The sequence below is a fragment of the Apodemus sylvaticus genome, chromosome 3, assembly GCF_947179515.1.
Source record: "Apodemus sylvaticus chromosome 3, mApoSyl1.1, whole genome shotgun sequence".
NCBI classification, from domain to species: Eukaryota; Metazoa; Chordata; class Mammalia; order Rodentia; family Muridae; genus Apodemus; species Apodemus sylvaticus.
Window position 1 is genome coordinate 48530476 of NC_067474.1, and position 19668 is coordinate 48550143.

The 19668-nt window shown below is 42.0% G+C and overlaps 1 protein-coding gene across 1 annotated transcript; it reads right to left on the bottom strand.

Moving 5' to 3' along the window:
• Positions 1–887: 887 nt before the first annotated feature.
• On the bottom strand, positions 888–15289 carry C3H6orf163 (chromosome 3 C6orf163 homolog). The gene is made up of 5 exons (XM_052175453.1): positions 14891–15289; positions 10445–10539; positions 8111–8218; positions 3569–3771; positions 888–1387 (listed from the first exon to the last, which is right to left on the bottom strand). Exons 1-5 carry the CDS (start codon positions 15036–15038, stop codon positions 955–957), a joined length of 987 nt encoding a protein of 328 aa, XP_052031413.1. The 5' UTR covers positions 15039–15289; the 3' UTR covers positions 888–954.
• Between the last annotated feature and the right edge of the window lie 4379 nt (positions 15290–19668).

The window sequence follows — 19668 nt, forward strand, 5'->3', positions numbered from 1 at the left end:
TCCCTAACTTCTATAGATAATATTCTTTCACAGTAAGAAAATATAAGTGAATCCTCTCTGAATTATTTATATGTAAGGCCAAGAGCTTAACGTTTGTCTTTTTTTTAAAATATTTTTATTTTCTATATTCTTTGTTTACATTCCAAATGATTTCCCCTTTCCCGGATCCCCCCTCCGAATTGTCTTAATATATTTGATGAAACTTGATGTTTTTGTTAACCAAACACTAATCTCCCTTCTGCAGGTGACAGCACACATATTCTTTCCTTGTTTCCAATGGTAACAGGTGTAAGTCTGCTTACAGGTGTAGAAACACATCAAGCCAGGTACAGAAGTGTGCTTCAATTTCCTCTAATCACCATTCTCCTATCCCAATTAGTTTGTCTCTGCTCTGCAGGTAGAAGTGGTGCTCACCATGCCTTGGAATATGCTTTTGGTTCTCCACGAAAACATTCACATCGTAGAAAAAGAGAGAGAGAAGAGAATAAAGAACACCAGGACACAAATATGTTTGAAAATGCCATATGAGAGCTCATTACTGTGAGAGAGAAAGGAAGGAAGGAAGGAAGGAAGGAAGGAGGGGAGGAAGGAAGGAAGGAAGGAAGGAAGGAAGGAAGGAAGGAAGGAAGGAAGGAAGAAAGAAAGAAAGAAAGAAAGAAAGAAAGAAAGAAAGAAAGAAAGAAAGAAAGAAAGAAAGAAAGAAGGGAGGGAGGGAGGGAAAAAGGGAGGGAGGGAGGGAGGAAAGAGAAAGAAAGAAAAAGAAAGGAAGAAAGGAAGAAAGAAATGAAAGAAAGGAAGGAAGAAAAGAAGAAAGGAAAAAAGGAAGAAAGAAAGAAGCAGTTGAAAATTCCTACAGACCGACAGCACTCTGAGCACATATCAACAACCGGTTTTGAGTACATTTATTTAGTTTTGGAACCCTGTCTGTTGTGGTGACATTTCAGCCGATGACCTCTAATCAGTCCTCGGTTCATTTTCCTTAGCAAGAGCGGCAGGCGTTTTCTTTCTCTCTGGCAGAATGAAGTCGGCGTGCCCTGGGGAGAGCCTGGGGAAGGTGTAATTGATGTACTTCTGAAATGCAGCCCTGGTTTCCTGTAATTCCTCCTCCAGAAAATCTTTCCAGTTTGTCATGATTCCCAGTTGCTTTGCCACAGACAGCAGCTCCCCCTGGGTATTGACCAGTTTGCCCATCACGTTGTCGAGGGTGGCCTGGTGTGTCTTTTCTGCCTCTTGAAGCACCTCTTGTACTTCTTCTTGCTTCTGCCTCTGAGCCATGCCGTAGTAGACATTCATCTCATGCTCCTTCGCTTTTATCAACTGGCCCAGGCTTGCCTTCTGGTCTTTAATAGTGGTTACACCAGTACTTACAAGTTCCTCCAGGGCCTTGCTACAAAAGATCATACAGATTTACCAATTAGATCGACTAGCCACTAAAAACAATGAATTGACCATGAATCACAAAGGAGTCCTTAACCTGAGAGACCTGGGCATGAGCTTTCAGACTATATTAGCTATCAGTAATCAAGTGAAAAATAGTTCTCAAAGGATGCCCATCAGCTTCTTTTAGCGGGGCAAAACCACTAGTGTAATGTCTAATGGCACCATGGAGAATCTGAGTTCACACTGACCATTGTGCTTAAAAAAAATCAAAGAAGCCGGGCAGTGGTAGCACATGCCTTTAATCCCAGCACTTGGGAGGCAGAGGCAGGCGGATTTCTGAGTTTAAGGCCAGCCTGGTCTACAGAGTTAGTTCCAGGACAGCCGGAGCTACACAGAGAAACCCTGTCTTGAAAAAACAAAAAACAAAAAACAAAAAACAAAGAGACAGGGTTAGAGTCCTAAATCCCCAAAGAGGCATTTCCTCATATCAATTCTACTGATCTTTACTTCTTTGAGACAGTATCATTAATGTTTGGTTTCTATTACTCCAAGTAGACTTGAACCAATTATGTGAATCAGGCTGACCTCCAACTCTTTTTTATTTTTGAGATTATAATATAATTACATCATCTCTCCCTTCTCTTTCCTCCACTCCTTGTTCTCTTTCAAATTATGTCCTCTTCATTAATTGCTGTTACATGCATATGTGTATTCCTAAATAGAATACACATATTCCATAGGTAAAATGTTTCTTGTGTGTATGTGTGTGTGTGTGTGTGTGTGTGTGTGTGTTTTAGCACTGCTGTGCTCCTCCCTGGGGAGGACTCTTTTTCCTACTCTCAGCTTTCCTCAGTTGCCTGTAGTTCTAAGAGTGGGAGTGGGGCTTCATTGGTTTCCTCCTGTCCATTTTGGACTCCTGTTGCTGCCCTTGTTTGACTCATCTTAGGTACCCATGTTGGTAAGGCTTTATGGGTGTAGCTTCTGACATTACTAGAAACAAAATCTCACAGCACGTTCCCTGATCCTAACCTCGTGATCCACCTACATGCTGGGTGCTGAGACTACAGGCCAAAGCCATCAAACACTAGTTCTTCATCTTTAGGATAAAAGGAAGCAAACTTTATACTCATAGGCTGGCTTTATGTTTCATCTTGACTTAACATGAGCTACATTTAATTATAAATTATCTCTAACTTTCTGGTTACAGAACCAAAATCCTTTTATACTCAAAATTACTGAGAAATCAAACGTCATAATTTATATAAGTTTTATCTATTGATAGTAACAGAATTAGGGGCTTGAAGCCAGACAATTAAAAAAACACATTTATCAATCAATACAAGATAACAATACATCAATTATACTTTAACACAAATATTTTTATGAAAAAAATCCCAAATAAAATACATTTGGAGAAAAGACTAGGTGTTTACATTTATTTGCAAAATTCTTTCATGTATGGTTTCAAACAAAGCTGTTTTTCATGTTATTTCAGCATATTGTGACACCTTACATATTAGAATTCATAAAAAAATACATAACATTCATTGGAGAAAGAGGAAAAAAAGAAATAATATCTCTTGTCAAAGAATGGGTTTATTTCTGTATGTATGTGTATATATATTTATACACACACACACACACACATCTGTGACTATATCAAGGATATAGTCCTTGATATAATGTATTCATCTATTAGTTTACAAAGAAAAGATAAAGAACTAACACATCTAACAGTGTGTGAGCTAGACTGGAAATAAGGGTTCTTAAGTGTTTATGAAAAAGTGTTTATCAATTCTTCTCAGCCTTTCAATACTGGAGATGTAAAATAAGAAACATAACACTGAGAAGAATTACTATTTCCTGAGAAGGGTGAAGGAGTGTGACTGAGAATAAGATACAGGATTTTCCATAAGCATTGGCAACTTTCAATCCCTTAGGCTGTGGTAGATACTTGAGCATTTACGCCACTATTTTCTTAAATCAACCTCTCTTTCCCTCCTCCCCCCCCACCCCCGCCTTCTCCTTGCGTCCTCCCTCCTACATTTGTGAACAGCAGTATTTGATATATCCCACAAGACCAGGAACTGCTGGGCAGTGTTCAGTTATATGCCCTAGCCTTATTTCTTTCTCTAAGTGGATTTTAGTAAAGTCAGATGCTAATCTGTAGCTGTGTTCTCTGGAGTACCTTTTCTGGTCCTCAATAGCTTTCTGGGCAATCTTTCTCTCTTCTTCCCTGGCTTTCTTCACAGCCTCCATCTTCTCCCGGTGACACTCCATCATAATCCTCTGGATCCGATGGACCATCCGCTGTTCTGCAGCTGTGTGCTCTCTCTTCAGCTCCTCATCCATCTGTTGAATCATCTCCACCTTGGTTTTAGCTTCTAGAGCCTTAAAGGGAATGGAAAACTGGACTTAGATATTACAGGTTTGATGTCTTCAAACAAAGACTAAGAGGTGGGAGCCATCATTTACTTGATGTGATGGATACCTGTTAAACAGGTGATTGGAAAGTAGTTGTGAATCAATCATATGGAATTTTTTCATTCAAGGAAAATATTCAAACTGTGTGTGTGTGTGTATGTTTGTGTGTGTGTGTGTGTGTGTGTGTGTGTGCACGCGCGCGTGCACATGCACGTACACACACATATCAAAGGTCACATTAAAAGACAGCGTGCAAAAAGGAAAATAGGTTGAAGGAGCGTGGTTAAATTTTTCTGGCTGCTTTCAAATTTCTCTTCTTTTTCAGTGCTGGTGGTCAAACCTAGGGTCTCACAGGTGCTAGGTTATCACTGGGCTTTAGTTCCAGCTAAAGGCTTTTATTTTCACATGGTCAGTGTATGTAGAAATATAGAGATGAAATTGGAAAATGCAAGAAATAAAAACCATGAAGGGAACCTGAGACTCAGACAAGCCACACACATATCAGCACGTTTACTGAAGCCTGTCTTCCAGTCCCCACTGCTGTCCCGTATTCCATATCATTAGGGTAGCTACCCTTCCTCATTGATGAAGGGGACAAGAACTCCATTGTTGTTAGGCAGAAGGACCTGTGGACTATTTTCAACAAAGAGAAAGGAAGCAGTAGCCAAACCATTATTTATGAAGTCTTACAAAAGTACCTAAACGAAGACTCTGTCACCATTTTTTTTTATTTTTTTATTTTTTATTTTTTTGGATGTGACTACTAACTCTACAGGATGCCAGGACTCTGCTGGGCAAAGACACTACAAACCCAAGAACTCATAGATCCCTATTCTCAGAGGATTCATTGTATACTGGATGACATGAAGGATTGCATTAGTATCTAAGATTTGAAAATTGTGCCTTGTAATTACATAACAAGTGCTGTATCCGAAATATATTTAAGAAAGGAAGAGCAGCTATTGTGTTCTGAACTTTCAAAACCTTCAGTAAGAGGTAAATCTTTGTCTCCTCCAGTGTTGTCAGAGAACATTAAGGAACTGAGTTACTTCGCATGTCTCCTCATCGTTGTCTAAGATGATGGAGTCCTTCAAGGAAATGTCACAATTTTATAAGAAAGTTATCAGTCTAACCTTCTTCCCTCTCCACTACCTTCCCTCTCGTTCATTCCTTTTTAGACTTCCCTCTCGTTCATTCCTTCCCTAGCATAAGTGAAACCCTGAATCTGATCCCTGGCACTGAGAAATGTTAGAATCCAGTGTCCTCAAGGGAAAAGATTTTCTTTTTAAAAATTTTTAAATATTTATTCATATGTTTTATGTAGTTGGGTTTTTTTCTGCAGGAATGTCTGTGCACCAGAATCAGATCCCATGGGACTACAGTTATAGACAGGTGAGCCACCATGTGGATGCTAGGAATTGACTGAGGACCGCAGGAAGAGCAGCCAGTACTACTAACTTCTGAGCCATCTCTCCAGCCCAGGAGAAAAGGTTTTCATCTCCTTATTTTGGCTACTTTAAGAGTAGGGAGAAACTGGGTGTGACACATCCTAGCACCCAGAAGGCAAGAAGAGCATCATGAGTTTGAGGCCAGTCTATGTAGTGAGACCCTTCTCTGACAACCATAATCAGGAGCTGGGGAGGTGATTGAGGAGAGTAGCAGTGCTTGCTGAACAAACATGAGGGCCTGAGTTTGAACCTCCAGCATCCAAGTAAAGAGCATTCTCGTAATCCCAGTATTCAGAGACAGAGACAGGCCGACCCTGGGCTGTTACCAGGCCAGTCAACCTGTCCAAATCAGTTAGTTTCCAGTTTAGTAAGAGACCTTGTCTAAAGGCAATATGACAATAAAGAAAGACAACCTGGGTTCAGGAAGATAGCTTAGCTGGCAAAGGAGCTTGCCACCAAGCTTGACAGCATGAGTTCAATCCCTGAGCCCACATAGTAGAAGGGAAAGAAATTATTCTAGCTAGTTGTTCTCTAATCTCTACATGCACATACTGAACATAAGTACATACGTGTATCATATCATCTCTCTCTCTCTGTGTGTCTGTGTGTGTGTGTGTCACACACACACACACAGACACACACGCACACACACAAAACCAAAATCAAAATCAAAACCAAAAGAGGGGAAAAACAACAGAAACCAACTTCTTTAAGAATCTTTACAGAATTGCTTCAAGCGGCAAATTTTGAAAACAGAGAAAAAAAAATATTGGTTGTTTAGGAGTGTTACCTGGGTTTTCACTGCAAAAGGCTTTGTCTCTTGTGTCTCGAATTTTCAATAATAAAACATTTTGAATGGTAATGTCTTTAACTTTTAGCTTATTTCAGAAAAAGAGTACAATAAAATGTTCTAATGTTTGTTTCATGCTCTCGGGTTCGTGACTTGTTTTCTCTGTGGACATGTTGATGCATATTTCCCTGTTTGTGCTGAAGTTGGACAGTAAGCTCACAGAGCTGACTCCCACCAGCAACCATGCCAAACCTGGCTGGAGTGGACTGCTGCGGCCAAGCAGGGATGATTCTGCTCTCTGACAGGAACTGTGGGGCACAGTCCCCTTTCCCTGTTGGTCCTAGGACAAGGACAGTTCCTTTAACCTTATTTGGCACAGAATTAGTATATGTTAGGTGCTCCTTGTTAAGACATGAATGTTTCATTTATAGGCCTGAGTTTCCTGAGCTTCTTATCCAACACGTTACTGGGACCTCTGCCACTTTCCCGCTCTGCCCATGTATCTTGTCTCCTGTCTATCCCTTGAAGATAGCTCTGTACAAATGTGAAGAGAGTCTGTACTCTGGTCCTTCTAACAGGTTTTATGACAGGGATATTGAATTAAGCAGCGAATCCCTCTGCTTTCAATGTTGACCAGTTTGCAAGTTACCAAAGTTCCTCTTACCCAGCCTCAGTAGCTAACCACAGAGGACCGGATAAAGGAGATGCAGTATGTATACACAATGGATTTTATTGTTGTTTTCAGGGAAACTGATGCAGCTACAGGTAATTATAAATTAAGTCTTGGAATGGAATATCATGCTTCCTGTCATGTGTGGTTCCTAGCTGTTATGTTGATACATAAAATCATGTATGATAGAAAAGTAAAAGAAAACTGTCCAGAAAAACAAAGAAAACTATTGGGAGGGGTGAGAAGGAGAAGAGAGGGTGTGGAGGTAACAGTCTCAACTAGGATGATTCAATGTGTACATGGGTATGTTGAAATGTCACTATGTAGCACATTGTTGTATATAATGAATACATATAACAGTGAAATTTCAAAACAAAACAAAACAATAAAACAGTTCCTCTTATCTTGTGGCTGTTTCGTCGATAGCCCTGGGGCTTCTTGTATTTTGATGCTAATTCCACTCTCCTGGGATGGGCAGTGAACAAGGAAAGAGTCAACACTCAGGTGACTTCCTGTGAACCTTCTCCCAGGAGAGAGGAGGAGGAGGAGGGAGAAGAGGAGGTGGAAGGAAAGCAGAGCAGAAGCATATGGCCTGCAGAAACCCCAAGTTATAAGGGGTCTCATAGACGGGAAGGTGGTAGTGTAGTGGTAGATCTGCCCAATCTAGGCGTGCAACTTGTATTCACATTAATTGAGTTGTGTTTTCTTTGCCTGGACTCATTTGGGTTGGAGATTTACTACAACACGTAACCACTGTTCAGAAACAGTTAATGTCTCCCTTTTTGTGTAGGCAGGAAATACATCAGGATCTTGCCCCTCATTGGACCTGGTGGTAAATATATCTCCTCATGGGCTGCCTTTTGAAGCTTTGCAAAATGTGACTGGTCAACATTTCCTAAGGACCCAGGAATGAACCTGGCCAGAGTCCTTTATCCTGGCCAATATTTAATTAAAGCTTGCTTCAAATTTGGCTCAAAAAAAAAAAAATGTTCCTCTTGGCAGTGGGAAAAAAAAAAAAGCAAATTTAGGAAAAAATTATGGAACCAAAAGCCCAGAAGAAAGAGGATTGGTTGATGTATTGATTCAATGTTTTGAGTCCCTGCTATGTATGCCAAGGCACAGTACTGGACAGGGCTGACTGCCCTATGGAGGCTGTCGTGTGGTCATGTCAGTGAACCAGGCACTAAACAAATGATCCTATAATCAGTTACTGAATTCCAACAATGATGCGTGCTATGAAAGTGCTACTATGAAAAATTATATACGAAGTCCCCTCCCAGCTTTAACGAAACACTCATCTGGACTTTACTAACCACTGCTCCGCCCCGTCTTCCCATTTCAACTAACAGAAACACTGTCAACTAAAAAAGACAATGGGCAAGGCCTTCTAGAGAGAACCTTTAGGTCTTTTTGATGTTGTTCTTCCAGAACCCGAATTTCAAATTTGTGTCTGGTATCAGCATCTTCAAGTGCTTGATCCACTGCTTGTTTTCGAAGCACTTCAGCCTTAGAAAGAAAAGGTTTAACGTGTCCATTAGCATTTCAGGGTAAGGATAGAGAAGACGCTGGTCACTGCTGAAGGAGTCGGTACGTTCAGTGTTCATGCTTAATGGAAATTAGCACCCACCGCGGAGTCCCTTGACCGCACTGTTTCTACCCCAACTGCCCACAGTGGCTGCCTTAGCCAGATGCACATAACACCCTGAGTCCTGGACTACCTTTGCTGCTTTAGAAATTATTAAAGGTAGGGAAACTATAATGTATATGTGTATGCATATGCATATATATGCAGCTGAATATGTTAATCTAGAACACATAGAGAAAGGAACAGACCTATAAAAATGAAAGGAGCTAAGCAGGGAACATGAATACTCCTGAGGTCCCCTCATCAGGAATTCAGAAAAGAATTTATATTAGATTATTTAAAGAAAATACTCAGATTCAGCTTATATTCAAATGGTATATGATTAATAAAGTATATTGGAATATTTAAGTAACTGATAGCTCTTACCATCAGATTTTTATTAGTACTAAATTTTTAGGAATCATGCCTTATCTCCTCCAGAAGAGCTTTCATTCTCTTTAGACAGTCATTCATTTCAATCCATCTGTGACTGGGAAAACTGAGGGCTATGTGTGGGCTTGAGGCTTTGCTCAGTCGCTAGCGTGCGTGCAGCAGTGGTTACGGCCTCCAATCTTCAGACAGCCTGGCTCTCAGCAGCCATGTAGACAGGATTTGGGCTTTTGTTTTATTTGCTTGTTTCTTTCACATATAAATCCCTTCTTAGATTGACTGGGTTAGTCATGGACTTGCTAACTTTATCCTGCGTCCACCTCCCCCTGCCTCAGCCTCCCTGCCCCAGCCTTCTCCTGCCCCAGCCTCCCTGCCTCAGCCTCCCTGCCCCAGCCTCCCCCTGCCTCAGCCTCCCTGCCCCAGCCTCTTCCTGCCCCAGCCTCCTCCTGCCCCAGCCTTCTCCTGCCCCAGCCTCCCTGCCCCAGCCTTCTCCTGCCCCAGCCTCCTCCTGCCCCAGCCTCCCCCTGCCCAGCCTCCACCCACCCCAGCCTCCCCCTGCCCAGCCTCCACCCGCCCCAGCCTTCACCTGTCCCAGCCTCCCTGCCCCAGCCTCCTCCTGCCTCAACCTCCTCCTGCCCAGCCTCCCCCTGCCCCAGCCTCCTCCTGCCCCAGCCTCCTCCTGCCTCAGCCTCCTCCTGCCCCAGCCTCCCCCTGCCCAGCCTCCCCCTGCCCCAGTCTCCTTCTGCCCCAGCCTCCTCCTGCCTCAGCCTCCTCCTGCCCCAGCCTCCCCCTGCCCAGCCTCCCCCTGCCCAGCCTCCCCCTGCCCCAGTCTCCTTCTGCCCCAGCCTCCCCCTGCCCCAGTCTCCTCCTGCCCCAGCCTCCACCTGCCCCAGCCTCCCCCTGCCCCAGCCCTCCCCCTGCCCCAGTCTCATTTATAGCTGGGAGTGTAGGAATGTACCATGGTGACTAGAAGTCCCAAAGTCTTTAAAGACAGTAAATAAGGAGAGTGGGTTAAGATAAGGCATTTGGGGAAATGGGCATTTAGTTCAGAAGTATTTATTACGCAGTGCACATATTAATAGTCCCTAATAAATATAAAAGCCCATAATAAACAAATTACAACAAAGATCCTCCCCTTTTATGTTCCAGTCAAATGAGAATGAAGTGGCCAGAGCCACCCATGCAGAGAGAAACTCAGAAGGAAGAAGGTTCTTGACCGGACCGCTTCTTACTAAGCCTTGCCTAGTGCCAAGTGCATTCCTTGACTGAACCCTCAGCGGTGCTTTGAGAAGGGAGTTATTACGATCCCTCCTACAGATGAAGAAGCCAAGAAGGCAGAGGGCAAAGAACATGCCCAAGACTCCGGTTCGTCAGGACGTGTGGTCTATCTCTCGCCTGCTATTCTGAATGTACAGGACGTGTGGTCTATCTCTCGCCTGCTATTCTGAATGTACAGGACGTGTGGTCTATCTCTCGCCTGCTATTCTGAATGTACAGGACGCGTGGTCTATCTCTCGCCTGCTATTCTGAATGTACAGGACGCGTGGTCTATCTCTCACCTGCTATTCTGAATGTACAGGATGCGTGGTCTATCTCTTGCCTGCTATTCTGAATGTACAGGACGTGTGGTCTATCTCTCGCCTGCTATTCTGAATGTACAGGTTCAGATGAAGGCAGCGTGAGAAAACATGGCTTGGGCTTACTTCCGAGCCCCTTACCTTCTCCCACACTTTGGCTTCTGCTTTTTTAATGTTTTCCTTGAGCACAGCCTCTTGAAGCTGCTCTTCTTGGTTCAGAATACTTGCCCCAATATCTGTGTATTTGGAGAGAAATGGTCACAGGCCTGTTCTCTAGCTTGCCTTTCTATCCCTAGCAAAATTATTTATGCGAGCTGTCTATGAGACACGTCTTTTTACGATGTCAATCATTTAGATTTTTTTGGCACCAAGAACTGGACCCATCACGCTAAGCATGCACCTTGCCACTCAGCTGTTCCCCACCAGCACCCCGCCTGCCATCTCTTCTTTAATGCTACTTGGAAGGGGAGACCTTCCACTAGCTGATTAAGATGGAGCTCACCACACAGGCCTGAGTAGTGCCTGTCCCTTAGCTTTCCTTACACCCAACCCAGTCCAAACAGCAGGTGATGGAAGGTAAAGGCTCTGCAAATGTTCAGCATAACCTGCTGTGGGAACAGGCCTTACTTCTCTGAACAACTCCCTCACTCAACTGCCATACATCAACTCACTCCCTCCCTCCCTCTCTCCCTCCCTCCCTCCCTCCTTTCCTTCCTTCCTTCCTTCCTTCCTTCCTTCCTTCCTTCCTTCCTTCCTTCCTTCCTTCCTTCCTTCCTTTCTTCCTTTCAAAGCAGAACCTTACTCACCCCCTCTCTCCCTGCTCTGCCAGGGTGTTTAATACACCATGCATATACCTCTCATTAGTGTGCTGGTCTTTTTGACTCTGTCACTAAGTTTCTAGTTTATTATTACTCGTCGGTGATCTAATTTGACTTCTACATTATAACATTCCAGATTACCATCTTCCCTCAAAGTGTGACTCTAGGGGAGGTAGAGAGACACCCCAAATCAGATTGGTGGGGACAGTTCTGGACCTGGAGCTGAGAACTGAGCTTTTCGGTCTGGTCTTAGGCTTGCCACATGTTCTCAGCTGAGATGGCCTCAGAACTGTTATAGGACCTAGTGTGGAAATCCTTACAGCAAGATGCTGGGGTATGTGTGTTTGCTCAACAGATCCTGCTGTGGGAACAGGCCTTCCTTCTCCTAACAAGTCTGCATTGACTGTCATACATCAACTTCCTTCCTTCCTTCCTTCCTTCCTCCCTCCCTCCTTCCTTCCTTCCTCCCTCCCTCCTTCTCCCTCCTTCCCTCCCTCCCCCCTTCCTTCCTTCCTTCTATAAACTAGTCTGGAATCAGGTATATATTCAAGCTATGCTCTCCCCTAATTTTTTGCACAGAGGACATAAAGAGGACACAGCTTCTTTGCCTCTGGGATTTCTACACTGGGGTTAAGAGATGTTTGAACCATTTGTATTCATAGCCTTTTCCAGATGCTGCGGTATCAGCCCAGCCAACTGACTGAGTGCATGCATGGTAGACTGACTTCTTGATGGCAGATTCCACCTTGCGTTCTTGTTAAAAGGATTAAGAAATCCCATCACAACGTCATGCGTTTTGTTCTAAGTTGCTTCCATCACCTACAGCTGAAAGATATATTCTGTAGAATTAAATACTACCATTAGATCACTAATGAGTATTTTTAAAATTTATTATTATTATTTTCATAGGATTAATTTTTGTTGGTTTGAATTGTGCGTGGGTGTGTCTGTATGTATGATCGGGCTCCCTCAGGATGAGAGATTCCCTGGAGCTGTAGTTACAAATAGTCGAGGTGGGCACTGAAAACCGAAGACGGGTCCTCTGCAAGAGCAGCAAGTGCTCTGAACTGCTGGCATCACTCCGGTGCGCCCTGACACACAAGTGAGCCTTAAAACATAAAGCAGTAAACACTGTTACAGAGATGGATGCAGATTATATTATAAAACCTCAACCCTGTGTACACCTGTTACATTCATAAGCATGTAATGAGAATGCAGGGTGCTGTTATCTTTTTTGATGTTTAAATATCACCTATTTGTTGTTCTCAGCCTTAACTGCAGTTCTACAGAACATATTTTTAAAAACATACATGCTGGGCTGGAGAGATGGCTCAGCAGTTAAGAGCACTGACTGCTCTTCCGGAGGTCCAGAGTTCAATTCCCAGAACCCACGTGGTGGTTCACAACCATCTGTGATGGGATCAGATGCCCTCTTCTGGTGTGTCTGAAGAGGGCAATCATGTATTCATATACATAAAATGAATAAGTAAATCGTTTTTTAAAACATACTTCTTGATTTAAAAAAAAATACATGCTGAAAGGAGGCACTATTAGTAAGACAGCGCAATGAATCGAAAATCCACTTTGCAGATGAAAAAAGCTGGTGACGAAGGCCATGTATTATAGCTTTTGTTCCACAGCATTCTCATGGCGATGACATTATGAAGACAGTAAAATCGGTGAATGGTCGCCAGAATTTTGAAAAGTACCGCTGAGTTTTTTGTTGTTGTTGTTGGTTTGGTTTGGTTTTTTTGAGACAAGGTTTCTCTGTGTAGCCCTGGCTGTCCTGGAACTCACTATGTAGACCAGGCTGGCCTCGAACTCAGAAATTCACCTGCCTCTGCCTCCCAAGTGCTGGGATTAAAGGCATGTGCCACCACCGCCCAGCGTACCATTGATTATTAATGGACAGCATGAAGAAGTTTCTTTGTGGTGATTATTACATAGATATCCACGCAGTACATTTTATAAAGCTGCACTTAAGGGGGAAAGAGATTTGTAAGCGATGTGCCCGGCTTAAGAGCATTGTTCTCCTTGTGCAAACTCCCTGGTTTTGACAATGTACCAAGATTATTATAAGAAATGGGTTTGAAAAGTTGGGGTCTGTGGGAACTCTGTGATCCCTTTTTGAAACTTATGAATAGAAAACTATTCTAAAACATAGAGTGTTTTAAAGATGTAGGAAAAAAATGTGCATGGTAGAGCCTGATCCTAGAGATTGTAACAGCAACTAGAGAACCACTGTCCTGTGAAATTCCCTTGAATAGATACTTCATTGTGCTTTCATTTATAAAGAAGGCAGAATTCAGCCGGGCGGTGGTGGTGCACACCTGTAATCCCAGCACACTGGAAGGCAGAGGCAGGCGGCTTTCTGAGTTCGAGGCCAGCCTGGTCTACAGAGTGAGTTCCAGGACAGCCAGGGCTATACAGAGAAACCCTGTCTCAAAAAAAACCAAATCCAAAACACCAAAAAAAAAAAAAAAAAGGCAGAATTCTCACCCTTATAATAATTTAATGACAAATACAGGCAAACAAATATAAAATACTGACTCCTACATACATTTATCTGTTCATTTATCTTATAAAGTATAAGGAATCATTAAAGTATATCAAAGAATGTAGATAGCATTGTCTTGGGTCTAAAAATTATTTTAGAGATTACAGTTAATAATCCATACCAAAAATTTGCTGAAAGTTCCAATCCGTTGGAGCTGATGTCTTAGATGATGATTATAATTCTATCTCCCTTAGCCTTTAGTTCACATTTATAACTTTTCTCTTAGTAAATGAGGCATTGGAAACCAAGTAACCATGAGTTTACCACATACATGGAAAAGAAAACAGGAAAATTATTTAAGGAATCCCTTAAAATTATACATAAAAATCTAGGATTAGATTGAAATTTTTCTGGGTGTAAATGAGCAACAGAAATATAAATCTTAATTCATTTGCTTATATACTACATATGTGTGCTGTAAACATTCCTATTTCATTTGTATATATCTGCTTTTGCAACTAGCTACAAACTAATGGCTAAGTTTCTTCTACTCATCAATTGGGGTATTTAGATATTTTCTGTCTTATATGTATGGAAAGTCCCCAAGTATAGGCAAAATTGAAAAGAACACACATTTACTATGAAGTTCCAGGTGTTGAATAGGCCCAGTATTACATTAAAGCTCCAAAACATTTTAAAAGTTACATATTAATGTTCTTATTTACAACAAGAAACAGTGAGAGACTGAAAACTCTATCCCATTCACAAAACTGTTTCTTTTTTGTTTGTTTTCAAGACAGGGTTTCTCTGTGTAGCCCTGGCTGTCCTGGAACTCACTCTGTAGACCAGGCTGACCTCGAACTCAGAAATCCGCCTGCCTCTGCCTCCCAAGTGCTGGGATTACAGGCGTGTGCTGCCACTGCCTGGCTTCACAAAACTGTTAAGTAGAACAATCCCATTCCAACTTGTTACCACTTCATGATGGAATTCCCAGAGACCAGCAACCTCAAACAGGGAAAACCTGGGAAGAATAGCACCCAGTGCTATTCTACCTTAGAACAAAGAAAAAGAATAAAATTGCTGAGTATGGTGGCACACACACCTTTAACACCAGCCCTCCAGAGACAGAGGCAGGTGGATCTTTGTGAGCTAGAGGCTGGCCTGGTCCACAGAGTGTGTTCCAGGATAGCCAGACCTACCTATGGAGAGAGACCCTGTTTCAAAGGATTCCACTACCACTGCCACCACCCTGCCAAAGAGTAAATCACTTACCCAAGATGTCTTTGTGAGTATAGAAGCGAGTCTTAAATGGCTTGTATTCGTGGATCCGTTTGAAGGTTTCCCCGAAAGGGGCTGGTGGGATTATTTTATTGCAAACGGCACAGCAAACAAAATTTGTATAATCTGGATTTCTGATCATAGTTAAATTTCTGATAGCTTTTACTACTTACAGTAAAAATAATATCAGGACCAGAAAAAAAATGGTGGTTCCAAGAGAAGCTAGAAGTCTAGGATAGCTGGAGGGGGTGGGATTTCAAGACTCTGCTAGAGCCTGGCAAAGGCTAAATAATTCATCATGATTTGGCAGTGGCTGTGTGTCTAAAGAATGGTGCTACCAGCCTCTGCCTTTCAAGGTTGAGCACTGGGTTGGGAAGAGGTAAGGAGTTTCTCCCTCCCAGTGTCTAGCATTAAGTTGTCAACTTACTTAACAACTGTTGCTAGGTAAGACAAGCTTTGCTCATAAAAGCAACTTGAAATAATGTCAAGTGAGAGCAGAAATCTCTGCTCTTCATCTCCCTGAGTTTCCTCTCGCTGCTGTAAGTGAACACTCTTCACGACTCATCTACAACACTTGTCCTGTTGAATTTTGGGATTTTAGGACCAAGCTACCAGGAGGGGCTGGTTCCTTGGGGGGCAGCCGCAGTTCTCACCCCTTTGGCAAATCTCCATCTTTTAACTATTTACATTACAATCCATAACAGGAACAAAATTACATTTTTTGAAGTAGCAATGAAAATAATTTTATGGTTGGGGGTCACCACAACGTGAGGAACTGTATTAAAGGGTCGCAGCATCAGGAAAGTTGAGAACCAGTGTTGTAGAGGCTTTGGGAGAGAATTTGTTTGTCTTTTCCAGCTTCAAACAGCCACACATCCTCCTAAGATGCATGTGCTCTGCTTCTGTGGAGGAATCTCTCCCTTCCTCTGAGCCTATGTCTCCCTCTGTGAACCTCTGTGTCCACACCAGATACCTCCCCATGAGCCAGATTGATCCTGCCATCTCAAATTCTACATGTGATCAGAGACACAAGGTCCCTTTTGCCGTATTCTCAGGATCTGGCTGTCTATGGGAGGGAACATCAGTTGGCCACAACTTAAGTGTGCTTTCATTAAATAGTTAGTTTTTAGTTAATGGATAGTAGAGTCAGTCTCTGAATAATTTTCAGGTGATAATGAATGTGCTTTGGTGGCACAGCAGTAAAACTGGGAAATGTAGTGGTATTCTAATGGAAAAATTACTGTCATTAAGTCAGTATTCACAATCACCAAGCCTGATTTTCAGATTGGGATGGGCAACTTGGTCACTTTTCTATTGCTGGAATAAAATACCATAAGCCATCACCCAAGGGGTACACATGGTTCCAGCCAAGAGTGACAGAGGAACACCTTGTCAGGCATCAGTGGGAGGAGAGGTCCTTGGTCCTGTGAAGGCTCAATAGATACTCCAGTGTGGGGAAATCGACTGGGAGTCATGAGAGTGGGTTGGGTGGAGGAGGCAGGGTGTGGGAGGATGGGTTGGGGGGGGCTGGGGGGGGGGGAACCGGGAAGGGGTATAACCTTTGAAATGTAAATAAAGAATAAATTCAATTTAAAAAGTTACCAAAAATAAATATTAATTGTACTATCAAATACTAGAAAAGAAAAAGAAAGAATGAAAGGAAGCATTCAATTGGCTTATGGTTTCAGAGGGTGAAGAGCTAATTGGCTTACAGTTTCTGAGGGTTAAGAGTCCGTGATGGTAGAATAGAGGCATGGTGGTAGAGCAGCTGGAGAATTCTCATCGTAAGCTGAAAGCAGAGGCAGAGATGAGACACTTTTAAGGGTTTTGTTTGCTTGTGACAGGGTTTCCCTACATCACCATGGCTTGCCCAGGAATTGATTTGTAGGCCACACTGATCTTGGACTTTGCAACAGTCCTCTTACCTTGTAGTTATAGGTACATGCTACCACACCAGCTCAGCATGGTATGATGGTTTGTATATCCTTGGCCCAGGGTGTGGCACCATTGGAAGGCATGGCTGTGTTGGAGCAGGTGCGTCACTATGGGCACGGGCTTTAAGACCCTTGTCCTAGCTGTCTTGGGAGCCAGTCTTCTCCTAGAGGCATTTAGATCAAGTTGTAGAACTCTCAGCTCCTCCTGCACCATGCCTGGATGGACTCTGTCACGTTCCCACCTTGATGATAATGGACATAACCTTAAACCTGTAAGCCAGCCCCAATTAGATATTGTCTCTATAAGAGTTGCCTTGGTCATGGTATCTTTTCACAGCAGTAAAACCCTATGGGTTTTAAATATCATATGTAAATTGTTCCTATCATTTTAGAGAGAAGTAGCTTTAGAAATTCTGCCTACTATAAACGTCTGTTCTGCTGATTATATGAAGCTGTTGAAATTATTTTCATTTGCTTGACTATGTCACACAGTGCCTCCAGTAGGGTTGGTTTTATTAGGGGTCTGAACCTTCATTGAGATGAATTTCAACAAGATCACTCCTAGAGGGCTCTGTGTCTCCCAAATTAACCTATAACTCCTTAATTAACTATGGGTTTTATTGACTATTAAGGCCTAATACCTGTCTGAAGACTTTAAATAAGTCTATCAACCGGTGTCAGAGAAATGGTGGGGAAAAAATGATCAATTAGATTTGGGAAATTGAGTAAAAAAGAGATGAATTCTACTTGAAAGCAAAGACTGCTGTATCAACACAGTTAAAGATCTGTATAGAGAATGAAGTCAGCTCTGCCAACATGACTCTCCCAGGTATTTCTGGATCCTTTCCCAGAAGTGGGGTTAAGAAACTTCTGGAGTATCTGAAGACAGCAACAGGGTACTCGTATACATTAAATGAATAAATCATTTTTTTAAAATCTTAAAAAAAGAAACTGCTCTTGGTTATAAAACTTTTCAGCTTTTTTTTTTCAATGCTATATCACAAACACTTCTCTGATGTCCAGCAAACTTCAAGAATTGGTCACAATGAAGATAATATATAAAGTCAATAGACTGTTTCTCCTACGAGAGATGGTAAGGTTATGGATTTTAGAGGTGAATATACTGCAGTCACTTTACTAAATCAATATAATTACTAACGGCATTAAAAATACATATCATTATGCTCACAGGTAAGTGTAGCTGTCATTCCTCATCAAAGAAGCTTGCGGTAGCCAGAGACTATTACAGAAATCTACAGTGAGTCAAATGTAAAGAAGAACTGATCATAGGGGGAGAAACCCCCCCACACACACACACACAATGGTTACATCAGCAACAGCTTTTGCCCCTAAAGGAATACCTGCTGAGGGAACATCAAGAAAGAGAGGGCAGAAAGATTGTTAAAGCCACAGGTCCAGGAAATTTGTGAGATTATGTATCCTAGAAACAACAGGAAAGCTTCACCCATGATACCTTAACAATATGGCTGCCTAAACAAGACCTGACCAGTGATAACATCAATAGGCACGGTATGTGGAAGAGGTAAAAATTCATGGGGCTCCCCCCTAAACACAGACCTACAACCAACGACTTAAATTTTTAAAATGAAAAATAAAGGTAGGGGAAATAAATTCACTTAGACTAGAGTGTGGCAGATGCCTTTAACATCATCAGCTCATGGGAGACAGAGGGCAGTCAGTGAATCTCTGAGAATTTCAGATCAATCAGGCAATCAAGGCTATACAGTGAGACCTGTCTTTTAAACATTGGGAATAAATTCTTTCCAAAAAGTATATTTGCTTATTAGGTATGGGTATACATGGCACAGTATACATGTAGAAGTTAAATGACAACTTGTAGAAGTCTGTTCTAGTCAGTCATGTGGGTCCTAGGAATTAAACTCAGGTAGTCAGATTTGGAGGCAGGCCCCTCTTAGCAACTGACCCATTTTTCTACCCAAACATGAAGCAATCCCACTAAAATCAGGGACAAGACAAGGGTGCCCACTCTCTTTGTATTTATTCAATATAGTACTCAAAGTTCTAGTTAGAGCAATTGAACAACAAAAGGAGGTCTAAGGGATACAAATTGGAAAGAATTCAAGATATCACTATTTGTAGATAATACTATAGTATGCATGATCAACCCCCAAAATTCTACCAGAGAACTCCTAGAGCTGTCAAACAACTTCAGCAAAGTGGCTGGATATTAAATTAACTCAAATCAGTAGCCGTCCTCTATTCAAAGGATAAATGGGCTGAGAAGGAAATTAGGGAAACAACATGATTTACACTAGTCACAAATAATATAAAATACCCTGGCATAACTCTAGCCAAGCAAATGAAAGATTTATAGGACAAGAATTTCAAGTCTCTGAAAAAAGAAATTGAAAATATCAGAAGATGGAAAAGTTCCCATCTCCCATGTTCATGGATTGGCAAGATTAATATAGTAAAAATGGCCATCTTGTCAAAAGCAATCTTTAGATTCAATACAATTCCCATCAAAATTCCTACATAATTCCTCACAGAGATAGAAAGAGCAATTCTCAACTTCATCCAGAATAACAAAAAACCCAGGATAGCAAAAACAATTCTTAACAATAATAGAACTTCTGAGGGAATCACCATCCCTAAATTCAAGCTATATAGAGAGCAACAGTGATAAAAATCACATGGTATTGGTACAGAGACAGACAGGTAGATCAATAGAATAGAATTAAAGACCCAGAAATAAATCCAGCACCTATGGTCACTTGATCTTTGATAAAGAAGCCAAAACCATACAGTGGAAAAAAAGAAAGCATTTTCAATAAATAATGCTGGTCTAACTGGAGG